This window comes from Aulostomus chinensis, chromosome 11 (assembly GCF_037954235.1).
Source record: "Aulostomus chinensis isolate RoL2024-O1b breed Wild chromosome 11, RoL_Achi_v1.0, whole genome shotgun sequence".
Lineage (NCBI taxonomy): Eukaryota > Metazoa > Chordata > Actinopteri > Syngnathiformes > Aulostomidae > Aulostomus > Aulostomus chinensis.
This window is the reverse complement of record NC_141330.1, coordinates 12,844,770-12,870,108: the sequence shown is the minus strand read 5'-3', so window position 1 is coordinate 12,870,108 and position 25,339 is coordinate 12,844,770. Positions and strand designations below refer to the sequence as shown.

Here is a 25,339-nt window from a genome sequence, read left to right as displayed (position 1 = left end):
CTCAGCGGGATTTTAAGTTTAATCTTTCATATTGTTATAGCTTGACTCAGGAATAAAATAAAACACTCCACTGGTAGCTTAGAAGAACCTCTGACACCCCCCCTAAAAAAAAAAGAAGCTGAATTGTGTTTGTATTGCATGCATCCTAAGATGGTTTTGCGTTGCTCTTGCATTGTGTGTGTGTGTGTGTGTGTGTGTGTATAGCTCTGCAGCCCTGAGGCAGAGATATAAATAAAGTCACAGTGCAGCTGGAATCTAGATGCATTCATTCCAGAGCAGCCTACAAAGCAGATGGAGACATAGCTGACCTGAAAAAATAAAAACCACCAGCAGACACTGCTAATGTCAGGAAGTCGTTTCAGTTTCCCTGCTTGAATAATACATTCATGTCATGTCACAGTCCTACAGAGCAGCTTCTCCTCTGTACAGTTTAAATCAAGGTAACACAGCCTAAACAGTTTTCCTAAATAATTTAACTTATCCAGGGTTTTTTTCATATATTACATACAAAAAAATTCAAGTGCATCGCAGCGATTTGAACTCTGTAGAAATGAGGGATGCACTGATATCTATGCCGACGTTTAAGGTAATAGGAGAGTAGAGAGATGATAGATGAGCTTAATTTCCTCGACAGAAGTTAACAAGGCAGATATCCATGGCTAATATATCAGTGCATCCCTAGTAAACAATTAGTTTGGAGCTGATGAAGCTTGTCCCAGGTCTGTGCTGTCAGTGATGCTGGCCTCTACTTGCTTGGATATATCCATCACTGGTGTGTGTGTGGGTGTGTGTGTGTCTTCACTCATTCAGATTCTTTCACCACCTCCCTTCAGTTCAGCTAGCAAACACTCATTTGTTGCTACCAGTGACCTGTAACACATACAAAGACATAAATCACACAGACAGGCAACATTGCAGAGCTGATCTAGATGTTTGTAGCTCAGATGGGGACATCCTCTTACTTGTGGCTTTCTTGTAGCATATTTGACAAATCCTGGACTTTTGCAGCTTCCTCTACTTTCTCTCTCAGCACCTCAATCTCCTTCCTCAGTTCCTCCACTTCCGTCTGAGCCTCTAGGGATGAAACAAAGGATGACAAGTTTTTGTGACTTTCACTCACATGGATCTCCGAGTGTCACTAACCTTTAAACTGGGTATTAGGTGAGCTCTTCATCATGGACTTGAGATATTGCCGTTCTATCTTGATAAGCTGCTTTTGTAGATCAAGATTCTCCTCCAAGACGACCCTCATCTGCTCATTGAGTTTGCCCTGTGTTGGTTCACAAAGACACACACACACACACAGCTCAGATCTCTGCAGATCATTAATACTATGAAATCTACATTGCTGCCACTGTACACCCCTCACAATTGCAGAGCGAGATTCCTCCAGCTGAGCAGAGAGAGCGTTCACTTCAGTTCTGTGCTCTTCCTCTCGCGCTGCAGCTTGAAAACTCAGTGCATCAACTTCCTGTCTTAAGGTCTTGACCTCCGCCTCCTGACTGGAAATATCATTTTCCATCATGGCGAGGATGTGGACAGCTTGAGCTAGAGCAAGATACAGAGATGATGAGAGGGCGTCCATAATCTCATGCTGCTGTAATTAGAAACCAAACCAAACTCACAGAGGAAGTTGTTGTTTTGATGCAGCGACCTTTCTCCCGCCCAGTGTTTGTCTACGAGGTTGAGGAGCATCTCCAGGGGTTTCCTATAACTGCCCTGGGATGGGAATTTTAGAGATTAGTGGACCTTACAGAGGAAACTACAAGTAGGAACAGCAAGTAAACAAAAGGTCCAACCTTGTTTTTCTTTTCCTCTTGCTGCGGCGTGCTGGAACCCCCTTCTGGCTTGTTGAAGCTGGAGTAGCTCACTCTTGGAGGGTGTATGATTGGGTTGGAGCGGTCGGACAGGGTCAGACCAGGCTGGCGTGGACTGGCAGGTCGATTATTAATAAATGAAGAACCATGATGGGTTTCTTGATCTTGGAAGGTGTTGAAAACAAATGTTGACAATAAGCCAAAAAAGTAACATTTATCATTTATGATTAAATATAAAACAGCAACTTCAGTCATACCAGGGTTTGGAGTAAAATGTCCTCTAGCTGCACGTCTGGTATGTTTGGACGAGTCCTTTTGCCTGTGTTTAGCAGGGACAGCTCTCTCTTTCTCCACGTAGGGGCCAAAGGACACTTTAGGCCTTTCAGCCACATCAACTGCGGAAGAGCTTTTTTTGTGAGACGGCTCGTTCTCGTGTGGCTCTTTGGACACTGTATCATCTGGTTGATCACAGATGGTAAAATACTGATCAATTTACCTTCAATAAAAACACACATAAATTTACAACAAAAGGGAAGTATTGTGTTCTTTCTGCAACATTCATGTTCTTTTAGGTGTTAATTAATTTCTAAAAAAAACAAAACTTCAATGAACATTGAAGTAAAAATCATTGTACACTGAAGCCAAAGGTCTAAGCTTTTAAATAACATAATTGTGATTCATGTTTTTAATCTGCCACAGAGGTGAAGAATTCCAGGTGTGTGCGACACTGACAATTCTACAAGGTTTTTCAGAAAACCCTCAGATTTTAGAAGGTTGTTCACAAGTATCCTGTGGGTTTTCTTGGGTTTTTAATTATGAGGTACATAAATTATGAGGTACCTAAATGTGAAAGTAATTCCTGAAAGTAGTGCTTATCAGGCTTCTGAAAGGGGGCTTTTCGTGGCGGAGGAGCTAAAACAGATTGTTTCAAACAAAGATGAAGTGAAGGGCAACATAAAGGGCCAGTAAAAGATCGATAATGATATTTCTTCTAAACAGTGACTCAAAAATCATAGAGCTGGATATGAGCGTAAAGATCCCCTAAACAAAATTAAAAATCAATTGTTCACTGTCTCCGCCTACTGGTGATTTGTATGACTAACGAGCATGTAGAAAAAAACAACAAAATGCTGAAAGACTTATTCTATTTACATGCATACATATCCACCTCTTTAGCTAAACTGTGAATACTACCACCCCCCCCCCCCCTACAAAAATCGACCAGTCACACAGGAAGCAGGAAAATGAACTCACCGTATTGTGCAGGGGGATTCCTGAGGATGGACTTCGCCTTCTGATTAAAAAAAAGGAAAAGTGAAAAAAGAGAACATATTTCTGTCATCGAGTAGATGATGTTTTAATGACAGGAAACTAACCCTACCTGTGTCTGGGTGGAACTGCTTGATTGTGTGAAGTATATTTTTCCTTCTTCCTTTCTGGGTTCTAAGACAGAGAAACACAAAAAAAAATGAAGATTTATTATCGAAAAACAAAACTGCAACTTTTCTATTCGTTAATGTGAATAATTACTGTGAAGTAGGGCATGGCCTATATGGGATTTTTGAGCCTGATACTGATTTTAGAGTAAAAAAATAAAATCGCAGCCTTAAGATATGCACAACTGATATATAGTGAATTTGTGTAATGGACTGAAAATGGATCTATTCTATGTTCACTCAGAAAGCTAATTACTTAAATACCATGAAGACATCCTACCTCTCTGCTGGTGGCTTGTGTCTGGGTGGAATGAGTCAGAGAGGGGCTGAGCTTCACTTTGGCCTCCGTCACGACCTGTCGCAGCAAAGTTCAACACGATCTCATCGGGGTCAGCCAGGAGAGAGAGCCTCTTGGTTAGATGATCCACCAAAGCCAATCTGGGATCGCTGCTTCTGCAAATCACAAGCGAGAGAACGGCGAGTAGGTTGACAACGGTGGTGGTGGTGTCTGCCAACTATGGTGACGTTATTGTTGTGTTGATGCAAGTCTACATAACGAAGAAAGTGGGAGAATTAATAAAATCTTGAATGTCATTCAGGATGATTTGGGAGGGCGGGGCCTGATTTAATTTTATCAGGTGAAACAAATGGTAGTAACACTCATTTTCAAACTGTCTTAAAACTGAGAATAAAATCAAATCAGTTGCAGTAAAGTTTGTTGTTGTCCAGATGGTGTCAAACCCTCTACAGTTCAATGTGCCACTCATTTAAGTGCAGTCAGGATACCTTTTTTTGGTTTTGCTGGCAACGTGGTCCAGGGAGGTGCTCTTCTGTTGAGGTAGATGGTCCGAGGAGAACTGCATGATAGCAGCTTTGCGCTCGGTGTCTCTGACCGCACAGCTATCTAGAGAGTAGAGGACACAGAAATACTACGCACTGACCTGACATGGCCGCCATCTGAGTGAGGTGGCTGAATCTTACCTAGCTTGCGTAGGCTAGGCATGGCATGCACAACATATGGGCGGTAGTGTGGGTAGTTCTTGGTCAGAGGATTGAGTCTCAGGTCCAGCTCTCTCAAAGACGGCAACTCGAACAGCACTTCGACTTCTTCCAGAGAGGGTATGCAGTTATAGTACAGAATTAACCTCTTCAGGTTTTTCAAGTGCTGTACCCCCTGCAGAGGAATCAAAGTATTTCAACAGATGAATCCATGTCACCTGCTATGAACAACAGCAACTACTTGTCTAGTCGGGCAGGACTGCAGTTAATCAAATGGCAATCATAACTTCAACCTGACCAACTATGTAACTGGAAAAAATGCAATAATTACGTTTAACAAATGTTGCAGAAGTTTGTATTTTTTATGCTAGATTAAATTTCTATGTGTGAGTTGAGAAATATACCTTTCAAAATTATCAGCAATTCATGTGTATTTTTGCTTATTATATCACAATACACACAAAATATGCAATATAACTTTCTACATCAAGTAGAAATGCTCTAATATCTAATACTTAAAGAGTTTGAATTAGTCTCCAAAGAAGCATTCTGACTGCCCAGGTGTCAAATTTAAAAACAAAAGGGCAATAAATCTGTTAGACTCTTTAGTCATGAAGCACACCTGGTAAATTTCATTTTAAATTCTAGTGGAGAATGGTTTTCGAGGAAACTTGCTAATCAGGAATACTTCTATGAGATGGTACGCTGCGCTGGACTAAACAGTACAAAGAACAATTCGGAAATGGATGCTAACGGCACACCTGCCTGGACAGAGACGAGGGCATTGCAGGACAGATCCAGAGACTTCAGACGGACGAAGTTATTCAAGGCGTTTCCCAAATGTGTGATTTTCTCCTCATACGTCCCGGGGAGGTTCAGTGAACGGACATCACCTGTTTAAAAGGTATTATTGCGTTATTTCTGATTCAGCAGTTGACAGTTATTGAGGTGATGTTAGCTGCCTTTAGCTTAGCTACCGGTTGCGAGTCAGATATTAGCTTATTGCTTCTGCGTCTGTGTACTACAAAAAGTCAGGTTTGGGGTCTTCACTTTTTCCATTTGAAAGATACTTTTTTTCACACGTGTGCTAATGTTATGACAAGCATTAAATGTTACCAAGACAAGGGTTTTCTAACTGCAGTCTGTCCCTTATCCACTGCTCCGTCAGTACTGTCAAACGCTCCGTTGCTGCCGCCGCCATACTTTTCGAACCATTGCTGCTTTCAGAGACTATTGGAAATATCATACACAGAGGGTTTAACAAAATACCCAGTCACTGATATTTAGTCTGATTTAAATTAGAATTTATCTCTGGTTCTCAGAATTATGACAATTCTGAAACTTTAATTGCTTTAAAGAGTGAGTTAGCAATCACTGTTTTACCGAATTATTTATAATATTCCAATAAATTTTAGTTATGTGGTTTACGAGTAGCTATGAAAGCATCGTTTGGAGCCTGCGCACGGGCGACATCCGGATATGTCACATGTCAAAACAAACCAGTGTCCTCGATGCAAAGTTTGAGGTCCGCGGTGTTTTTTACCGCGAGTTTTTCAAAATTAGTTAGAATACAAACCAGTATTGAAATTATGGTACAGCTATAGTTTTATTAAGACATCGGAAATTCAACATTTTGTTTAAACAACCTGCCGTGGCTTCAGGCTCGATGGCGCCCTGTGTAGCAGAATGGATAACATTATGTTCTAACATGATTCTCTCTGCATCAGCTCTGCACTCATCTTATAAACTATTCAAGGTGAGTACCATTCAGTGTTGTGTTGACGGTCCTCAGTGCTTTCATACTGAATGTAGGTCTACAATGTTGATCAGCATTTTGATCATCTTTTAATTAAATTTTAAAGGAAAACTGCTAAAATTACCAGATATAGTTTATCTTGCTGTTGCTGAGACAAAACATTTGAATCATGTCGATTTGGGAAGGAGCAATAAGACTAAATTGATATTCAGGAAACTACATTTGTAATGATTGTACTTGTAACATTGCATTTTCTCATCTGTGAAGTAAATCAGTGAATGCTTGAATTTCATCCTGTTGTTGTGTTCCTTGTGTTTTCCTGCAGGACCACAGGGCTCCATCAGTAGGCCTCTTCCTGGTTGGGCTCTCTGCAGGATTTTGTGTTCTGTGTCCCTCAAGCTCATCTTTCACCTCCCTCCTGAAAGAGACAGAATGGGCTGGCGAGGTTCTGGCTCCAGCGCTAGTCTCCTTCCACCTCTTATGGCTCAGCGAGGACCACAACACAGCATTTATCCTCTTGTGTGGCTCCTGCCTGCTGGTGGGAATGTGTGATCAGCTCTCAGTGGATGCACTCACAGTCTTGACCCGCTGCCTGGGCTTGTCCTCGCTGTCCTGCTGCCTGACTGTGTGCCTCTTTGCCGGTAATGGTTTAGGGGCCCTGGGCGGCCTAGCACTTAGCCTACCATTACTTTTGGCTCCGAGTTTGGAAACAAACACTTTAGCCTCTCTCGTCTCTCCGGCCGTCAGTGAGGGAATGATCAAGTGGATTTTGAAAGGGTCCATGTCTGTAGGCTGCTGGGCCTCCACGGTCGCCCTCCCCAAGTTTCTGCTGGAAGTGACCGACCGATGTAACATCAGCCTTTAGTAGATGACTGTCAGGGTCCTTCACAGCATCAAGTGCTACTTACTGGCTAACTGGAAAGATTCTGAAAGTGTTTTTCTGACATTTCAAAACATTTTTGTGACAATGTTTCCTTTTAGAGCTAAAATAACAGATCAGTCAAAATTAATTAGCAAGATTTTTGGTAATAGAGTGATTGCTACGTCAGTTATTGAGGGAAAACTGCCAAACAGCTGGTTCTAGTGTCGCAGATGTGACCATTTAAAACTAACTTTAAAGCTGTACTCTTTTATTTTTAGAACTAAAGTAGCCGCGTGACCGTGCAGTTATTGAAATGAATCAAATGCATAATTTAAATTGTATAATTCTGTCTAAAGTGAGCAGGCTGGACTGGGAACCACATCTTCAGGTCCTAAAAAGGAAATATCGCCAGGGGTTAAGGTGACGGGCAAGTTTCATAATTTCTGAAGCTTAATTGACTTGGTGAACAATCATCAGTTTCTCTAGTGTCTCTGTGAGAGGTCACATGTTCCTTCGCACGTGGCAAAACTCAAGCAATTATTGATGTACGTTAATGGGATGTAAATCAGCACAGTCCTTGTAGAAAGAATCTGATGATCGTTTCTCTGCAGCATTAATTAAGGCAACTAAATAGTGTATTGCATGTATGACAGTGTCTCTCATGTGTTTTACTGGTACACACAGTGGCTGCTGAAAAAAGGCACTGGAATTACAGGAGACATAGCTACCATGAGCAAAGTTTGACCTTTATTAAGCTCTTTAATTTGGTCGAGCTGAAGCAGCTACGTGGCATTTTAACTCCCTGCAGCCGTCTCCAACACTGCAGCCATCTCATTCTGCAGCTTCAGCAGCATCTATGAAAATATCTGCAGAGGTCCAAGTCCTTGGCTCCAGTCTTATATCATCAGGATTATTTGATACTTGTCAGAGCAATTTATGTCATCGCCTCTGTGTTTTTAGTGGCAAATATCCTCATTTACCCACCACATTACAAGAGGTCTTCCAGGAATTGTTGTGTGACACTGCAGATTTAAGGAAGCTGCCTTGGCAGTTTTACTGCAGTATACATGCAAGTGGAGCTGCAATGATTAATAGATTGATCAATGAGTTGATTGAAAGTAAATGATAGCCAACTATTTTGATGGTTTATCAATTTCAGGCCATTTGTCATTTATGAGAAAATTAAGATGTTGGACTGTTTGATGGAGAAAAAAGCAATTTGAACACATTACTTTGGGCTCTGGGGAATTGTGGTTAGCATTTTTTCTAATTTTCTTTTAATTGATGAGTCATCAATTGATGAAAATCACGAGGTGCAGCCCTGTGTGCAAACATCTGTTTTAGGTCTGTCCAGTGCCTTTGCTGAACCTCAGGAGACCGTTTGTGACTAATTTTGTGGACGTTTCTGAGATTTATCAAATGTGTTGATGTTAGGCTTTAATTAATTCTTTTGATTTTTGTGAAGGAAAAAATAAAACCTTTCATTGAAGGAACTTTTCATGACATTTCGGAGATCCCTTAACTTCTGTTCAAGCTCATCTGCAGCTGCTGCTGCACTGCTGGGGTGTCTCTTACAGGATTTCAATATTCCAAGTTCACATCTGGTGGTTTATGATCTAAATGAGCACCTGAATCCCAGCAGGTCTCCTCCAGCTGTGGCCTCCTGTTTTAGCATCCATCTCGACCCCCCCCCAAGGGAATCAGTCTCCATACTTATCTGTCACTCCTCCACTGCAGCGGCATGAGACCCTTCACTGAGCATGCTCGCTGCAGATGCAGCCAGTAGATGGGGCAAAAGTGAAGGGGAGGCGGAGGCAGGAGAACGGCAGACAGGGAGTCACACAGGAGCTGCACGATGCTTGGATTGTTGCAGCTCTGAGGACAAGAAGCAGGGATAGAAGGATTTGTCTTTGGCAACACAGATGGAGTTTCAAAGGAGAAAACACATGTCAGACTGTCATCACCTAAAAGGAGACCATATATGATAAGGTAAAAAAAAATGAAGCATGTTGCATGAAAGAATGGAGTGATGATGAAAAAGATGTTTTAACCTCTGCAGAAGTCCTGGTGTATCAAGTCTAGTTGCATACCTTCTTTATGTTCAGATTTAAGAAACATAATTGATCTCAGTCCCTTTTGCTTCTGCTGTGTGATATATATGCATATTTTGGAGTTAATCTGTAATCCACAGGGACTAGTGGACAGCGTGGAGATGTATGCCTTCTACTCGCTGTTAGTCTACATCTTCTACACCGTCTTTAAGAAGGAGGAGGAGGAAGCCTTAGAGGGATCGCATGGAGCTTCTGTAGACGTATGTCTGGCCACATCATGTTCAGCCTCAGGGGTCCTCTCATGAGAAATACATTTTCTTCCAGGGAACATGTTTGAGTTGCATGACAACAAAGAACAAAACAAAATGTCTACCACATGAAAGAATTCGAAAAAAATTGTGTCATTGCACACAAATGCTTGCATGACCTTGCATGCAACGTGTCAATGTTTTGTGCATGTATTACTGTCTGACCCTCATGTATGCTGCTTTGCTCAGGAGCCAGAGCCTGTTTCCATGGAAACAAGGAGCAGGAGGAAAAATGGCCACACCCCCAAAACAGGAAAAAAGACCTGTGCTTATCTTAGTGAATCAAGTGAGTGCTCCAATAGAAATACTTCTGATCAGATGTACATTCATATCTTTTCTCTTTGATGGTGTGATCTTTTATCATCTAGGCAGCAGCAGTGAAAGTGATGAAACGTCTCTGAGTGATGAAGATGAGGTAGATGACCCCAATATCCCAGCATGCACTCCTCTTGCTGCCTTTTTGTCCTTCAAGCAGGAGTCTGAGAAGAGAAGGGCCTCACAGGTGCAGCTGGAAACAACGGGAAAGGTGACAACACTCCTGACTCACCTTGACTGAGTTGGGAACTGCATCATGAGAGAGCAGTTCGTCTAAGTGTGTGTATGTGTTTGTGTGTGTGTGTGTGTGTGTGTGTGTGTGTGTGCGCGCTCTCAGCTGGGAGAGTCTCCCCTGGTGGTGGTGATGTCCCACTTGCTGAGCTTTCTGGAGCAGTACTCCCACTTCCAGCAGCTGCAGCAGCAGGCTGACCAGTACCGTGTCCAGCTGAAGAGGCACCGCGTCCATCACCGCCGTCAGATGAAGGCATTGCGAGCTTCCTACCGCCAACACCTCAAGGACAAGAACAGCATCATCAGTAACCTAGAGGAGGCCATAAGCATACAACTGACCCCCAGCCCACTGAGCGAGGGTGAGGGGGGAAAGTGACAGGTTGGAGAGGAGGAGGAGGGGGAGGGGGATTAAGGTGCAGTATTGATTTCTGTAGGGAAGGGTTCAGAATTATGCAAAAGAAAGTGAAGTGGAGGTCATAGGGCTGTTTCAATAACAGTATAACAGCAGGTAGGATGGTTGGTGTGGTGTCACTGCTTATGGTAGCAATGAGGTCATCAGTGGATGGAGGAAGAGATTAGACATGCAATAAAAAGGGAAACCACCAGCATGAACATAATAGTTGCAGGAATTCCAAATTACAATATAAAACCTGCGGGAATTGAGCTGAAATGATATAAAAGAAGCGGAAAGAGGTATTTTCCTTTTCTTGTTTGATGCCAGTGAGCAACATTTTATCGCACACTTTTTTCAGCTCATCAAAGGCGAATAAGCAAGGGAGGTGTCTGTTTAGAAGAGTGTGGGTGGAAGCGACATCAATGATGTCACAGACTGACCTCAAAACTTCAGACGTTGGTATACCAGATGCTTCTTTGACCTGAGAGCAGAAAGGCAGAACTAATCGTGTCTGTGTGCGTATTCAGAGCGTGTAAGCGGGCACTACCGCCTCCGAGAAATATGCCAATGTGTCAATTTGTGAGATCAGGATGAGAACATCACAGTGTTTCAGTGGAGGACCCCATGAATGTCACCTCTCATCAGCACCAAAGTATTTAGTGAGAGTCTTTTTGTTACTTGAGTAGTGCTGTGCCAGCGTTAATAAATAATGGTTAAGAGCGCTGTTTCTTCCCCTGCAAATGCACTTACAAGGCCTTGCACATGTTCAGCGCCACGTGTACTCGTGTCAGACTAAAAATAGCCCCGGGTCCATGTCCCAGGGTTGTAAGGCTGTTGGCTTTGTTTGTTTATTGCAATGCAACGTGTAGGTTTAAGTTGACCTCCTTAGCAAAGCATTATTTCTACCACTATTGGCTTTGTTGGATATGATGTGACGCGGTTGTTTCAGTGTCCATTTATGAAAAATGGACCATAAAATTTTCAGCCCGATTTTATTTTTATCGTCACGTTTTTTTCAGCTGCAGGAAATAGAATTAGTTTAATGCCTCTGCAGACGCTCTAAGAGGTTCAAACCTGTTTCTGTCAGCACCGCTGATGGATCTTTTGTGCACGTGCTGTTGCTGGCACCAAGTTTGACAGCATACCTGACAGCACATGATAAGCAAAACCACTGCAATAATGAGGCATCAACGAGGAAGAAAGTGATGTCACTGCTACTCGGATATCGTTGTATGGTCGGTCATGCACCTGAGCCGGGCTGCACGTGAGAAGCTTGAGTTATTTCATTCTAGGTCTCTTGCGGCCCTGGAGATTTGAAACACGGAAGCAATGATGTTAACTTCCCTGACTACGTGGTTTAAGTGCATCTTTAATGTTGATTAATTTTACACAAGCAGTCACATGCACAGTGGAAACCGGTTTTAAGTTAAAAGCTGAAATAAACCAGGTCAAAGGATATTATCTGGTGCTTCTTCTCAATATGGAGGCAGAGGTGACAGAATATAACTAAACTGAGGATAAAGAGCCTGATGCTGATTTATGTCCACCAGGTGAGTGCAGCAGTGACGCAGGGGCCCACGCCGGTGTTCACAGCCTGGTGGAGTCTCTGTACGGCCTGCAGGGGGAGAGGAGCAAGCTGAGAGGAGAGCTCCGCCAGCTGCGCTCACAGCTAGAGCAGAAGGAAAGAGACCGACACTCGCGTATACAGGCCTTTCAACAACAGGTGGGCAGTCATTTAGTTCCTGAAGATCTTTCCCGCAAGTAAATTAAAAAGAAAATGTGTCGGTGGTAAATTGTACATTAAAAAAAGACACCGTTTTGCTGTGTCACCTCTTTCGAGTTAAGCTTCATGTGCATTTCCTTTACAACTCTGACAGAATAGCAGAACATGAAAGTGTGACAACATTCCATTTCCCTGCACAGATTGATGAGCTCAAAAGTTGCATCGAGGAACGCGAGGAGGAGCTGTCAAGACTGAGAACTGCCACCGTAAGCCGTGAACGACAGATTTATCTTCTTCTTTTTTTTTATTTGCTTTTTTTTATTTCATCGGAATAGTTCTCGTTTTTTTAAGTCTCACATTCCCTGGATGAAATTCTGCACTGGAAATGAAACTCGATTGTGCATTAGGACAGAGCACAATATATTTTATACTTATAAGTAACAAAATTGTCTGTGATATTGTATCTTTTATTTTTATTTTTGAAAATATCAAGAATCACATGATGCACAATTTTGCTGTTTTAATCAGTTACAAATAGTGAGTCGTAAGGCCAGTTCCTCACAAAATGACAATGAAATATAAAACACTTTCAATAGAAGAAATCACATATATTATGGATATGACAAGATTATCACAGAGCATTTCCATTGTGGTGTTATTATTATCTTTTCCCTATTTGGAAGCAACTTTTGTTCTGTCTATGAAAATATATTTTCGTTTGGAAATGTCAGCTGGACCTCATCCTGTGCTCTTCGGTCCTCAGGGGGCCACAGACTCAGAAAAGCGTGTGTTGTGTCTGTCGGCGGAGAACGAGAGTCTGAAACAGAGCCTGACGGTTACTCAAAGCCTCCTTCAGCAGCTGTCAACCATCCCATCCCAGTCCAGCACCATGCTCATCAAGGTGAGACGCATCAACAATGCGCTACCCAGGCTCCCAGTAGAGAGGCATTTGTGATGAATGTTGTTCTACATGTTCTGCATGCTAGGAGAACGAGAACCTCCGCAGCAGAGTGCAGCAGCTGGAGACGTCACTACAGCAGCGGGCTGAACAGCTCTCGCAGCTGGAGCGACACAGTGAACAGAGCGAGTGGAGGAGAGGGGAAGAGCTGAGGTCAAGAGATGATAGAGTGAGGGATCTGCAGCTGGAGCTGGACAGAGAGAGAGGCAAGGAGCCAGTGGTGAAGGTAACTCTCCCATGAATCGTGACTTTCTGAATGGGCATGTACTCATCCCATATTTGGTATTAGTGTCAGCCTGGTACAAGCTAAAATCACTGGGTCAGAGATCAGAAGTGTTCCACGTTCATGCTCATGAAAAATTGAAGAACGTGCCGAGACATGGAAAGAGAGAAGAGTAAGTAGTAACATAGATGGGCAGCATAATAAATGAGTCTCGTTTCTTTATGGCGTTAGGAAATATCATGAAATATTTAAATCACATTTACATTACTGACTAATGCTCAAATATGTAAAACTCAGCTGCGTCACACCAGACCTTAAAGAAATAAACATTGAATTCAGTCTGAAAGGGTTAAATCGATTTTCTTTTTGATCCTTTGGAGAAGTGCATGACTTTACTTATTATCGAGAAAGTTTATCTAACAGAATATGTTGTACCCCCCATTCTTCTCCTAGTACGTCACCCAGACAGTGGAGGTGGAATCGCCCGCCACGTTGAAGCAGCTGACTAAAGCCAAACAGAAGAACGAGTTGCTGTCTGAGAAGCTGTCCAATCAGAATGCACAATGCAAACAGCTGGAGGAACAAATCAGGAAATCAGATGAATACAGCTGTAATCTGCAGCACAAGGTAACAACCAGTGGAATTCACGCTAAACAAACTTCATACATCTTATCTGCTCCTTATCAGTCAGTACACACATTGTTGCTCTTGGTCTTTAATATGTAGAATACACTGGCAGCAAATCCCAGATGATGCATCACCTCTGATTAAAACACGACAAGACACAGACCAGAGGGGTCAGTTAACCCTGAATCTCTATACAGATGATCAAAGGGGAGAAAGAGGAGTTTCAGTAACCTGGATCCAAGTCATTGACAGGTGAAGCCTGCCTCGACTGGATCAGTCACGATGGCGAATTGTTGTACTCCACCTTTTACAGATCGCAGCTTACGAGCGAGAAATTGGTGCACTGAGAGAGGAGCTGCTGAAGGAGATTGGTCACTTGGAAGAGAGGAAGGAGGAAGCCGTGAAGGCCGCAGCCAACTGCTCAGCAGAACACTTTCAGAATCTGCAGCACCAGTTCTTCAGTGAGTTACGCTAAATAACGAATACTCTTTGCTCTCCAAAAGTTTTTTTTTTTTGAGTGTCAAAATTAAAGTTCAAGCTGATTGAACGTCTTATCATCAGGTTTACAGAAGCGTCTGACAGCACTCCCTTCAACTCTGCGCTGCATGAAAACAGACTATGCCAGTTTGAGGACTCAAGTTCGAAACTTCTCAGAGTTTTATGGAGCAGCGATAAATGAGGCGAAAAAACAGGTATGTAAAAACGTGAGACTGAATAGAGAATCCTAGTAGCAGCACAACAAGTGTCTCTTCCACCTTTGTCAGATCTCAGCAGCCATCAGTGAGATGTCTGAAGCCAACAAAGACCTCCTGGAGAAATATAGAAAAGAGGTGGCGCTGCGCAGGAAGTACCACGAGCAGCTGGTGGAGCTAAAAGGTACGCAGAGACGAGAAAGAGATGAATGCAGGAAATGAAACCCGCCAGTAACCTAGATGTTTGTTTTTAGGCAACATCCGCGTGCTGTGCCGTGTGAAGCCTGTGCTGAAGGAGGACCAACGGGAGGAGGGCCATTCTGTGGTGGTGACCACAGACCCCAACAACGAGTCCTCTCTCACTGTGCTGAGCAAAGGAAAGGGTCGTGTCTTTGAAATAGACAAGGTCTTCCATCCTCAGGCCACTCAGGAAGAGGTAGTGAAACTGAACAGTACAGAAAATTGAAATATGTTTTTTTGAAGAATCCAAATCCAATACGTGTTTCCTTCAGGTCTTTCAGGAGATTGAGCCCCTCGTGACCTCCTGCATCGATGGATACCATGTCTGTATATTTGCTTATGGACAGACTGGCTCTGGAAAGACCTACACCATGGAGGTAGATATAGTGATCATGTTTGTTGTGTAGTTTAACGCTGTTATTTTTGTCTATAATATGGACTGTAAGTGTGTTTTGTATTTAAGGGGAATGTGGAGAACCCTGGAATCAACCAGAGAGCCCTGAAGCATCTCTTTAGTGAGATTGAGGAGAGGAAGGACATGTGGTCTTACTCCGTTACAGTCAGTTCTGTGGAGATCTACAACGAGGTGCTAAGGTAATGCTACGGCTAACCTAGTGAGCATATTTGGGTGTAATCTGGGACAGTTGTGGTTAAGTTACAGCTCTGGCAAGTGAGGTTTGGGCCAGCTGTTGGCCATATACGGTAATACTGGAATTTACTGCATCTGTCGCTCACTGTAGGCAACCACACACCTTGAGTGTGGGCCAAGGGAGAACTGAACTGAGGACAGTTGTGAGTTTCATGTGGCCCAAACATCCCCGTTATCTGTATTTTTCTGTCAGAGACCTTCTGAGCAAGGACGGAGAGAAACTGGACATAAAAATCAACCCAGATGGAACTGGACAGCTGCACGTGCCGGGCCTCAGGGTCATCGAGGTTAAGAGCTTCCAGCACATGAAGAAGGTAACGGATGTTGTTGGTCAACCATCATTGAAAGGATATAAGAATCGACTGAAGAATTATTACCAAATGTTTTGCTTTTGTTCAGATTTTAGCCACAGCCCGTCGGAACAGAATCACCTTTGGTACTCAGATGAACCAGCACAGCTCTCGCTCGCATGCTCTGCTCTGCATCACTGTTCAAGGCATCGACCTCGCCACCGGGTCCAAAACCACTGGTCAGTCACATATGCACTGACTCCAGAAATAAGTGTGGTCAACAACTTCATCTTTGATATAAGAGGATAGAATCATATTCCTAAGGTCTTGCTACCAAGTTGATCACATTCGTATCATCCTCATGTTTCTTTCCTCAGGCAAGCTGAACCTAGTCGACTTGGCGGGCTCGGAGAGGGTCTGGAAATCTGGAGCAGAGGGAGAGAGGCTGAAGGAGGCCCAGAACATCAATCGCTCCCTGCTGGCACTCGGTGATGTCATCCAGGCATTGAGAGCACGACAGACTCACATCCCCTTCAGGAACTCCCGCCTTACTTATCTATTACAAGACTCCCTGGGTAAAGGCAGCAAGACAGCCATGGTGGTGCAGGTAAGATTCCTCCTCCGAACAGACATTTCCATCTGTCACTTCCTTGTTCTGACTCTGATTGTTACTTCTTATTAAAAGGTGTCTTCTCTGGAGAGTAATGTAGGAGAGACGTTGTGCTCACTCAAGTTTGCCCAGAGGGTGTGCAAGGTGGAGCTTGGTCCTGCAGCCAGGAAGATTGAATCAGGTGGAGGACAGTGTGATTGATCCAGCATGGATCCACCGTTCAGATCAACTACAGTCTCAACCAGATCAACAGCGATCCTGCTCAAGGGCTAAATCTGTAGTTTACCAGAATCCTCTTTGCTATTTTCTGCTCCTGATAAATAACAACCCTTTATAATCGGCATGCAGGAGTATTTATTCTACCACTCTGGGAGCCAAAACAACCTCCTTGTTTAAAGATTTTATGCTTTCTTGAGCTGCAAATATCAGCTAATTTAATAATGATTATCAAGCAGTTTCACTACGATTCCTGTGCCAAACAACTGTAACGGTGTTCATCATGTTAGAAACGTCAGTTAACTGGTGGATCTATTTTTTTTGGAAGTTGTCGTGTGTAGGAGAACTTTGTTTTGTAGCAAATGTATCAATCATTTCGAAGACACTTAAGTCAAATATTAGTCATTTCCGTGATATTCAGAAGACTTGGTTTCTCTTTAGAGCCTTAGCGTTTGCCTTTTGATAAGAAGAGCAGGAGCGGGTGGCCTTGTATTAGCCGGACATGAACAGTGCAATAACCTCGCCACTGAGGAGGCAGTTTGACCTTGTAAAGGACTGAAGATGCACTTTACTGTAAAAGGACGGAATCGATTTGTTTCAGTTCAGGTATTTAGGTGCTTGCAATAGTTATCACTTGTGAATGTCCAAACTAAAAACCAGCTTTTTGTCATCTGTTCGCTATTGTTCCTCTTATGTATCATCTGTTGAATCAATGGGATTCAATAGTAGCAAGACATTAATGTTGCAGTAACATGAGTGCACAGTGGTCACAATAATAAGAGTGTGATATCAGATCATTTTCTGAATAAATATGATGCATTTAAAAGCGTCTTTTTCCTCTTAGTAATTAAGAAAAAAATGAATCATTTGGAAAATTTTTTTTACTTGTGTTTTAAAAAATTATAACAAAATATCAAAACTACATATACAGATTGTATTATTGAACAGGGGGAGAAAATAAAGAGCTGACAGTAAACATCACTTCCTGTTGTGATCAAAGGTTCCGTCTCTCTGAGCGCGTCAGGTGTGCAGTCCCAGCAAACCCAGGATGACCCTGAGCTGCTTCACGCTGAAGCCTCCTGGTTTTATCGGTCGAATCTCAAACACTCAGTCCGAGTCTCCCTCCTGCACTCCTGCTGCTCCCACCGCTACTGCCAGCTCCTCCTGGCTGCCTCTGAGTCGATCGCCTGGATACACAAACGATAAGGGTCAAAGTGATTCAGTCACAATTCATGTTTCATCATGTGAGGACACCAGACTGTCACAAAGTAGCCGGCATTGACTTCTAATATGAGGAAAATAATTTGAGGTTCATACGATCATAAAAAAGGTCAAGGAATTTGAAAATGGGGAACATTTCCTCAAAGTCACGGAAATTTATCAGTGAAAAGGTCTACAAATCCTGTAAATAAAGTTCAGCGCTATTTATTTTTGAAGATAAATCTATTTATAGTAATGTTATACATCATTTTAATTGGGGTGGCACTGTCGCCTCAGAAGAACGTTCCTGGCTCAGGCACAGGATCTTTCTGTGAGAGTCTCCATGTTCTCCCTGTTCCTGTGTGGGTTCTCTCTGGTACTCCAGCTTCCTCCCACAGTCCAAAGACATCAAGAGGGGACGAGGCTGATTGATACTCTAAATTGACTGTAGGTGTGACTGTGAGTGTGAATGGTTGTCTGTCTCTGTGTGTTGGCCCTGTGATGGACTGGTGACCTGTCCAGGGTGAACCCCGCCTCTCACCTGAAGGCTGCTGGGATAGGCTCCAGCCCCCCCGCAACCCTTAACAGGATAAGCGGTAGAAAATGGATGGATGGGTAATTTTAATTAAACATGGCTACCTGCAGTCTTCCTGAAGGTGAATGGACAAGAAGAAAGACTCCTGTCTTTAAACTTCTACAATTCTCTGCAAGCTGCCTATTTTTAGAATATGGATCAAACATCAGCTGAGGAAACACACCACTGATATATGATCTGAAGCCTGCCAAGCCCCCAGAGTCCAGAAACCACAAAACAATTAGCCTAGTATTCACACCCAGACCAGGCATGTTGCTTTCTGTCACGTCAGGGATTCAAAAAAAAAAAAAAATCAGTAAAAAGTACTAACGGATGAGTTCAGCGATGGCTCTTTGTGTTCTCCTCTCCAACTTCTCCAGTTTCTTTGCCACATCACGTTTTAGGTCCCTGCAGTCAGAATCAAAATGTCAGTGTCTTAAATCATTCAGTTAAGTTTGGAAACTCATTTCCTCAAAGGTCATACCAGTCGGGTTTTCTCGGGGCGAGGTTCGCCAGATCCTGGACACAAAGCGTCAAAGAACACAGTGAATACTTATATTATGTTGCAGAAAAGGACATGTAAACAAACAAACAAAAAACATGCGTACTCACCACTTCTTCAATGATGGGCTCTGGATTAGCTGCTTCTAACTGGTCTTTTACTTTATCCTCCACTGCAAACATGCATTTCTCATGAGCGCCACACACTTCATGGAAATTGAATGGCATCTGTAATACGGTCTACTGTGATTTGTTAAAGTGCAGGAAAGTGCAATATTTGTTAAAGGCTCATTTTGTGTTCAAATACCATTTTTAAGTAAATGTACTTGTGTATTATTCGTGAATTGTTGGCGAATTATCTATCAGGCAATCTGAATATTGTGGTGCTGCACACATTCTCATCGCTTTGTTTGATACCCATAAATATCACATCATAAACATTTTTGGGAGTTCTTCGATAAAAATGAGAATACTGATGTTAAATCAAACATTCCTTCTACAATAGCCATCTTAGTTTTCGTCAAAACAGACACATTTTCACATTGTGCAGTTTTATATCAAGTCTGATCTCAGTAGGGGGAGGATTCAAGCACATTTCAAGGACTGAATATGTCCTCGTCTTCCTGTTGATCTAAATAGGTTACCTGCTAGTAAACCCAAAGAGCTAAGTGCACTGGATGTTTCTGGAGGTAATCTCACCAGATGCAGGTTTGGCGTTGGGGATCTGTCTTTCCTTCAGCTCCTCATCCTCAGGAGTGTAGTTCCTCAGCTTCAGCTCTCTGAACAGAGACAAGAGGGACAGAAATGTGAGTCTACGAAGATGCTCTCCCTCTCCTGTAGGTGGCAGTGGAGGCAAATTTATTCCGACAGATGAGGCAACTAAAAGACCATCTGCAAACCCTGAACAGCAGAACCTGGAGCGACTAGAGGAGGTTGAGAATAATGTCCCTCTTTATTCCTGTGAACACGTCTAATTAACATGTCCCACCTGCTCCTAGCCACCGACTCGTGGAGAGTAATAAACAGCTGAGGAATGCCTCCCTCGACGTTGAATTACGCAGTCTTTCATCGCATGTACACCAGAGGAATGCTTGGCAGGCATCTCGGATTGTTATGAAGAAGGTTCAGGAGCAGCCTAACCAAGAGTGTTATCAGCTACTCTGAGCAGAACATGGATTTATGATGAAGCTGGTGAGGCTGCCGCTCTACTCAGATCCATTCATCACAGCCCCGCTGCCAGCGGACAGACCGATGCCTTGTAAGGGAATGAGCAGGAATGCTGGTCATGTTCTTGTCGTTGGCTGACGGAGGTCCAGTCTGAGTTCACACAACTCTGTCTGTGCCTGCTGATGCTCTCTTCAAGAAGTAGAGTCTCACCATTAATTATATTCCCATACTAGTTACCACGCCGCTGAATAACAGAAATCTAAGATGAGACCCTCTGACCACCGTGTTTTTGTGTGTGTCCTTGATGTGAGGGAGGCAGCAATCCACAAAACCTGACTCAATATCCAGAAACAAGTACTTCTATGACGATCATACAGATTGCTGATAATTTAGTGAATAATGAGCAAGATGGTGAAAAAAAATCTTGACAATTTAGGAAAAAAAAAAAAAAAGTTAGCCACATAAGAAAACAACAATCCTGAGGCTTTAGCCCAATGAAGCAGTAGTATCGAGTACAAGCTTCCCACCATCCTGGCCACTTGATATCAAAATATTTTCTCAGAGAAACGAATGTTCAGTCAGGCAGATACTGAGATACGCTGGCATCCAGCAGCGGCACATCAAAGGGATGATCAGAATGTTTATGTAAAATATCTAACATCCAAAAGCTGACATCACTGCGTTATTTTTTCTTCTAAATCGTCTCCACATCAAAACCTCTGGAGTGTGTTTACGTAGCTCCAGAGCTCGAGGACGCCGTGGTGCACTCGACCCTCTTCAAGATGTTTGGAGTGAACTGGGAGGAAGCGTAACTGAGAGTTGAATGTTTACATTGATATCAAGCTACCTGCCTCCACGGCGAAAATAACACAGCATTTATATTCACACACGACATCGTAGTAGCAGTAGTATGCAACTTAATATTTCAGTCAATTTTTTACATTTTTAAGCCTTAAGAACACTTGACAGGATGGATCATGAAAAGCTGCACTGTACATTTGGTTCAATATGTGACTGATGGCTTTCTGCACGAGGCTGGCTTGTTTACACATTTATTGAACGGGGACACACACGTTGTCTATTGTTTTGTGTCTTCGTGTGATGGTTAAGCAATCCGATCTCCCATGAAATTTTAATACTAATCACATGATACACTCGATGACAGATGTGCGCAATAACTTGTCCGATGGAGATGTACTGAAAACTACTGAAAAGCGAGATATTTTTAAGACGGATCTGTTCTCTTTCTCTATATTAGGCCATTACATGCTGCAGCTATTTTCATGCTCGTGAGAGAGATCTTCAGAGCTGGAGTGGAGGAAACACAGAGGCACTCCCTCAGTGTCGTTAGTACACAGTCATTAAATATAAACAATGGAAAAAAGGTCCTGTAGGACAGGAAAGATGGCTGCTCCTTCCTACTAACCCCCGGTTGGGTAAGCCGCAGGATATTTGAGCAGCTAGCAGCACGAGGCTGTGATAGAACCCAGTGTAAACAAGGCATCTCATGACCTGCACTAAGACATGCTACGTGTTACAAGTGGTTGGTCTTGAGATGAAGGGCAGATAATGGTGCGATGATGCACTTCTATATTAGTTTCAGTTACGGTTCTGCAGCTGAAAAAAAAAAAAAAAACGTACTTGAACGGGTGAGAAAACTGTGAGCTACAAATGATCTTTGTTTATATTTGTGGGGGGAAAAAAATTAACAAATAAAAGGCTTATTGGAACAAACCGGTGGCGCCCCTCTGTGGTCTCCTCTAATGAAGCTTTTTTCTGCTCTGGCTCGCCATCCTCTGGCCCATGGCCCTGTGAAAATACCATTAATACCATTGTTTAATTAACATTATAAGCATATAAAGACATCGCTTCGGTACTAACTAAACACTTTCTGCTGTTAAAAATCACTGAATTAGAAAAGAAGCGCTGACCGTGACACCAGCAGACCAGGAGCCAATATGAATATGTTTAGAAAGTAAGACGTGCACCCGCCAACGTCGCTATTACACACTGCACCTATATTTGCAAAGGTAAACACCACAAAATCATCTGTTGGACAGGCTGGTCCATGATTTGGGTGTCAAACTCATTTACATCAGTGCTATAAGAGTTTTTACCATTTGAGAACTCGGCCTGATAAAGTATGAAAATCACATCACTAGCCGTTAGCCATTCCAGGAATAACTGTAATTAAAAAAAAAAAAGAACAAAATATGATTGGAACAACAAGCACAGAAATTATAACCATCATCCCTACATGAAGCTACCCACAAGATGAACAAACAATGAAATAGGCTTGCCAAAATAAAAATGTTTAACAAAGGCTATTGAACCCCGCCCATCTTGTATTTTCCTGAGGAGGTTTCCTGTCCACCTGCTATAACAATTCATGGCACTGACTCATTCTTGAAGTGCAGCACAAAAGGTACAAGCCCAGTCTTCAGGAATGTCAACAGTCCTTGGTCAAACTCTTCTAGCCGAGCCAGTGCGCTTCTCTATAACAGCAGCTCAGAGCCAGCTAACCCCCAAAACAGCAGGCCTCGCATTGAACAGAATTTCCTGCTGCAGGAAGAATTCATTTCAAGAAGTGAAAGATTGTCATCATGGTTCAGAGTGACAGTGACACATTTCTACAGGTCAGCCAACACCTACTTAGTGCCCTCCCTGCACAGTAGCACCCTCAGTGCAGCTGCAATACGGGAGTAAACGCAAAAATCGTTGTCAACATTAACATTCGACCATATTTTGGTCATATACTTACTTCAATTTCAGGCATTCAGCGTGCTGAGTTTGTTGACACTATTCTGAAAGTGAAGTATGTAAATACTTGTTTACAATCATTAAAAAAAATAAAATGTTATTAGAAGTCAAAGAAAAACTATCTTAAATATTCCTTTCAATGCTGTTGCAGATATGGGTTTTTCTCCTCAAACAACAATTAACTATCTTCAGAATTCTCCATTCATTTTAAACCTAAGAGCGTATGAATATGTGTTTCCTTTCTAAAGCTGAACATTTAGGGTCAAAAAAACACACATTTGACATTGCAAACTGGACCATCATTCACTCCAAAATCAATTAATCTTGAATCACACAACATATCACGTCACAGATATTCACTATAGACCAATTCTTGAGGTTAGCACTCAATGTTTTCAGTAGGTGAGTGTGAAAACTGCCCCCCCCCCCCCCCCACACACACACACACACACAGGGGGAACATATAAACGCCAAACAGGAGAACCATAGGAATTGAAAAATGTTTGGCATTATGATCTCTCTCTCTTTTGTTTCGGTATTGGTAACACAAGTATACATATGTGTATATAAAAATAACACCGTGTGATCAGTTATTATGCTACTAACAGTTACTCATTTAGTAAAACTGCGTTGCTGAAACACCTCTCTAAGTAAGCGTAGTGGCTGTGCAAATGATTTGTGATCTCAACTATACTAACATTACAATGTAACAGCGGTACAGCTGAGCTGAATTAGCTTCATGACAACTGGTTGCATTTATAGCGTTCCAAATTAATGCAAATTATTTTAGCGAATGAAATAGACTAAAACTGCCTGGTTTCAAAAGCAACCTGCATGCACATATTTGGGAAGGTTTCTAGCCCCTTCAACACAGCTAGAAAAATCAGAACCAATTTTGGACAAATTTGCAACATTTGATTTAACATTAATGTTTCGTGCTAATGGCAGCTACATGCTATGCTTACTAAATACCGGCTACCACAAAAGGCAAGGCCCGATTCATGTTTCGTGTACTGTAAAGGTAATCTCAAGACAGATACTTACATGAAGTTTTTTATCTCTCAGTGCTTTTAAACGCTCTTTTCGCTTCACGGCCTGGTCCTGGAGAGACCCGACATTTTTCTCCATGTTTCTCCTCACACGCCAGCCGATAGTCTCTGACTTCCATTAAGGGTCCTGAATTAGGCTGTAAAAACGATCGTCGAGCTTATCGATTGTGATGAAGAGACTGTGTCCTTGTTCTGTTTGACCTATATTTTCAGAACTATTAAGCCTGGTTAACAAATTGAATTTCAAATATCATCATTGATAATTCACGTGTGTATCGTCATAAATGGATTTCTCACATTTTAAACCCAGCCAAGCTTATGTTGATGTGGATTTACTGGCAAATAAAAACGCCCTAATGCTTAAATTAGAGTGACTTTCGATAACTTACAGGCTATTTTTTGAATGCGCTTTCTGACGCAGCTATTGACCGACCCATTAGATGATAAAAATAAAGTAAACCAAGGTAAACGTGTTACAGAGAAGCAGGGTTGATGGTTAAACTGTCAGGTCCTGGCTAGGAATGTAGGGCATTGCCATGGTAATACAGCTGCTTCAAGCTTCATTATGTCAGTCCTCACAATGACAACCAATAGTGGGTAACAACTCAAACCTCTGAGGGGTCAAAGATGCCACAAACAAATCAATGAAGCATGAAATAAATAAATGACACGTTGTGTGTCTGGAGAAGCAGTGGTGATATTTACCAGATAACTGACATCACTTAGAAAAAAGAATTCTACAAAGTGTAAATTTGAGCTTACTGACAAAAAACATTCTTATAAATTTTGTAATACTGTATGTATCTGATATAGTTTTTTGCAGAAAAAAAATTACATCATAAAATACTTGCCATCTAACCTGTAGGACAGCCTCTTAAAATATGATTTTCAGTGAGCACTGAGAAAATGGAAACTTCAATCAACAATAGTGAAAATTTATCTTTGGGGTCAATATCTGCACGTGTGTCATTCAATCCATTTTATCAACAAGAAGAACACATTTTTCACTGGAGCAGGACTTTAATAACTCAATCACCTCGATTTACTCTCTCAAGTATAAAACAATTCTTTTCTTAATTTGTGCAGGGTTGGATTAAAGGTTTTGGAAACCCCAGGCCAGGACCAGTGAGAGACCCCTCCAAGCCATGCCCCCGGGGAACAATGCCAGGAGTTTTATGGAGTCAATCTTAGTGGTAAAACTGTGGTATTACATGCTTGGCATCTGTCACCACTACCCCCCCCCCCCCCCCCCCCACACACACACACACATAACAACAACAACAAAAATCAGCACCTGTAAAATGTAGGCTATCTATTTATGGTCATAACCACTGTGAAATGACTGACATCATCATATCTTAAATCAAATCATAAACAGATGCATTTGGTACAGTGACAGTTATAAAGCCTAGGAGAGCGGGCAAATTGAGCGTGATATTTTCTAACATTCCTCCAGTGACAGGAGCAGCGTGCATGTGTGCTGTGTGTCTTTAAGAACAGCAGCCTACCTGTTAACATGATCCGTTCAACTCTCTGTTGTGTTTTTCTGCTTGCTCCCTGAATCAGTCTCCAGGTGATGACAACTCTGGAGTCTGGAGAACTCACCTGACCAACCCACCTGTCACTGAGGGTTTGGCGCCGGTGGCATTTGTCGCTTCCGTGGGAACTCTCTCTCTCTCTCTCTCTCTCTC

At 42.4% G+C, this 25,339-nt stretch overlaps 3 protein-coding genes across 8 annotated transcripts; 1 reads left to right on the top strand and 2 right to left on the bottom strand.

Moving 5' to 3' along the window:
* Nucleotides 1–27: 27 nt before the first annotated feature.
* On the bottom strand, nt 28–5,491 carry cep72 (centrosomal protein 72). Of its 3 annotated transcripts, none has more exons than XM_086218608.1 (14): nt 5,369–5,468; nt 5,018–5,145; nt 4,235–4,427; nt 4,040–4,157; nt 3,534–3,706; nt 3,199–3,260; nt 3,072–3,111; nt 2,075–2,212; nt 1,800–1,981; nt 1,626–1,719; nt 1,370–1,548; nt 1,144–1,270; nt 963–1,074; nt 28–870 (listed from the first exon to the last, which is right to left on the bottom strand). In XM_086218608.1, exons 1-14 carry the CDS (start codon nt 5,451–5,453, stop codon nt 807–809), a joined length of 1,695 nt encoding a protein of 564 aa, XP_086074734.1. In that variant the 5' UTR covers nt 5,454–5,468; the 3' UTR covers nt 28–806. The 3 variants fall into 3 exon arrangements, with proteins under 3 accessions (XP_086074734.1, XP_086074735.1, XP_086074733.1); XM_086218609.1 differs by having other exon boundaries at nt 29–870; nt 2,075–2,275; nt 5,014–5,145; nt 5,369–5,491; XM_086218607.1 differs by having other exon boundaries at nt 29–870; nt 2,075–2,275.
* LOC147253434 (kinesin-like protein KIFC3) lies at nt 5,000–17,344 on the top strand. 3 transcript variants are annotated; one of them, XM_086218606.1, is made up of 21 exons: nt 5,000–5,156; nt 6,334–8,859; nt 9,062–9,181; nt 9,419–9,515; nt 9,598–9,755; nt 9,882–10,134; nt 11,720–11,892; nt 12,093–12,158; nt 12,656–12,793; nt 12,879–13,076; nt 13,527–13,700; nt 14,014–14,161; nt 14,262–14,392; nt 14,465–14,576; nt 14,647–14,828; nt 14,905–15,009; nt 15,096–15,226; nt 15,475–15,595; nt 15,681–15,810; nt 15,949–16,178; nt 16,257–17,344. In XM_086218606.1, exons 3-21 carry the CDS (start codon nt 9,083–9,085, stop codon nt 16,380–16,382), a joined length of 2,772 nt encoding a protein of 923 aa, XP_086074732.1. In that variant the 5' UTR covers nt 5,000–5,156; nt 6,334–8,859; nt 9,062–9,082; the 3' UTR covers nt 16,383–17,344. The 3 variants fall into 3 exon arrangements, with proteins under 3 accessions (XP_086074732.1, XP_086074731.1, XP_086074730.1); XM_086218605.1 differs by lacking the exon at nt 5,000–5,156 and adding an exon at nt 5,732–6,008; XM_086218604.1 differs by lacking the exons at nt 5,000–5,156; nt 6,334–8,859 and having other exon boundaries at nt 8,903–9,181.
* ccdc12 (coiled-coil domain containing 12) lies at nt 17,264–25,299 on the bottom strand. Of its 2 annotated transcripts, none has more exons than XM_086218615.1 (8): nt 25,157–25,299; nt 23,644–23,785; nt 21,575–21,648; nt 19,372–19,451; nt 18,784–18,845; nt 18,656–18,690; nt 18,503–18,579; nt 17,264–17,584 (listed from the first exon to the last, which is right to left on the bottom strand). In XM_086218615.1, the coding sequence occupies exons 2-8, from the start codon at nt 23,725–23,727 to the stop codon at nt 17,505–17,507; spliced, it is 492 nt and encodes a 163-aa protein (XP_086074741.1). In that variant the 5' UTR covers nt 23,728–23,785; nt 25,157–25,299; the 3' UTR covers nt 17,264–17,504. The 2 variants fall into 2 exon arrangements, with proteins under 2 accessions (XP_086074741.1, XP_086074742.1); XM_086218616.1 differs by lacking the exon at nt 25,157–25,299 and adding an exon at nt 22,601–22,643 and having other exon boundaries at nt 23,644–23,741.
* Nucleotides 25,300–25,339: the final 40 nt, after the last annotated feature.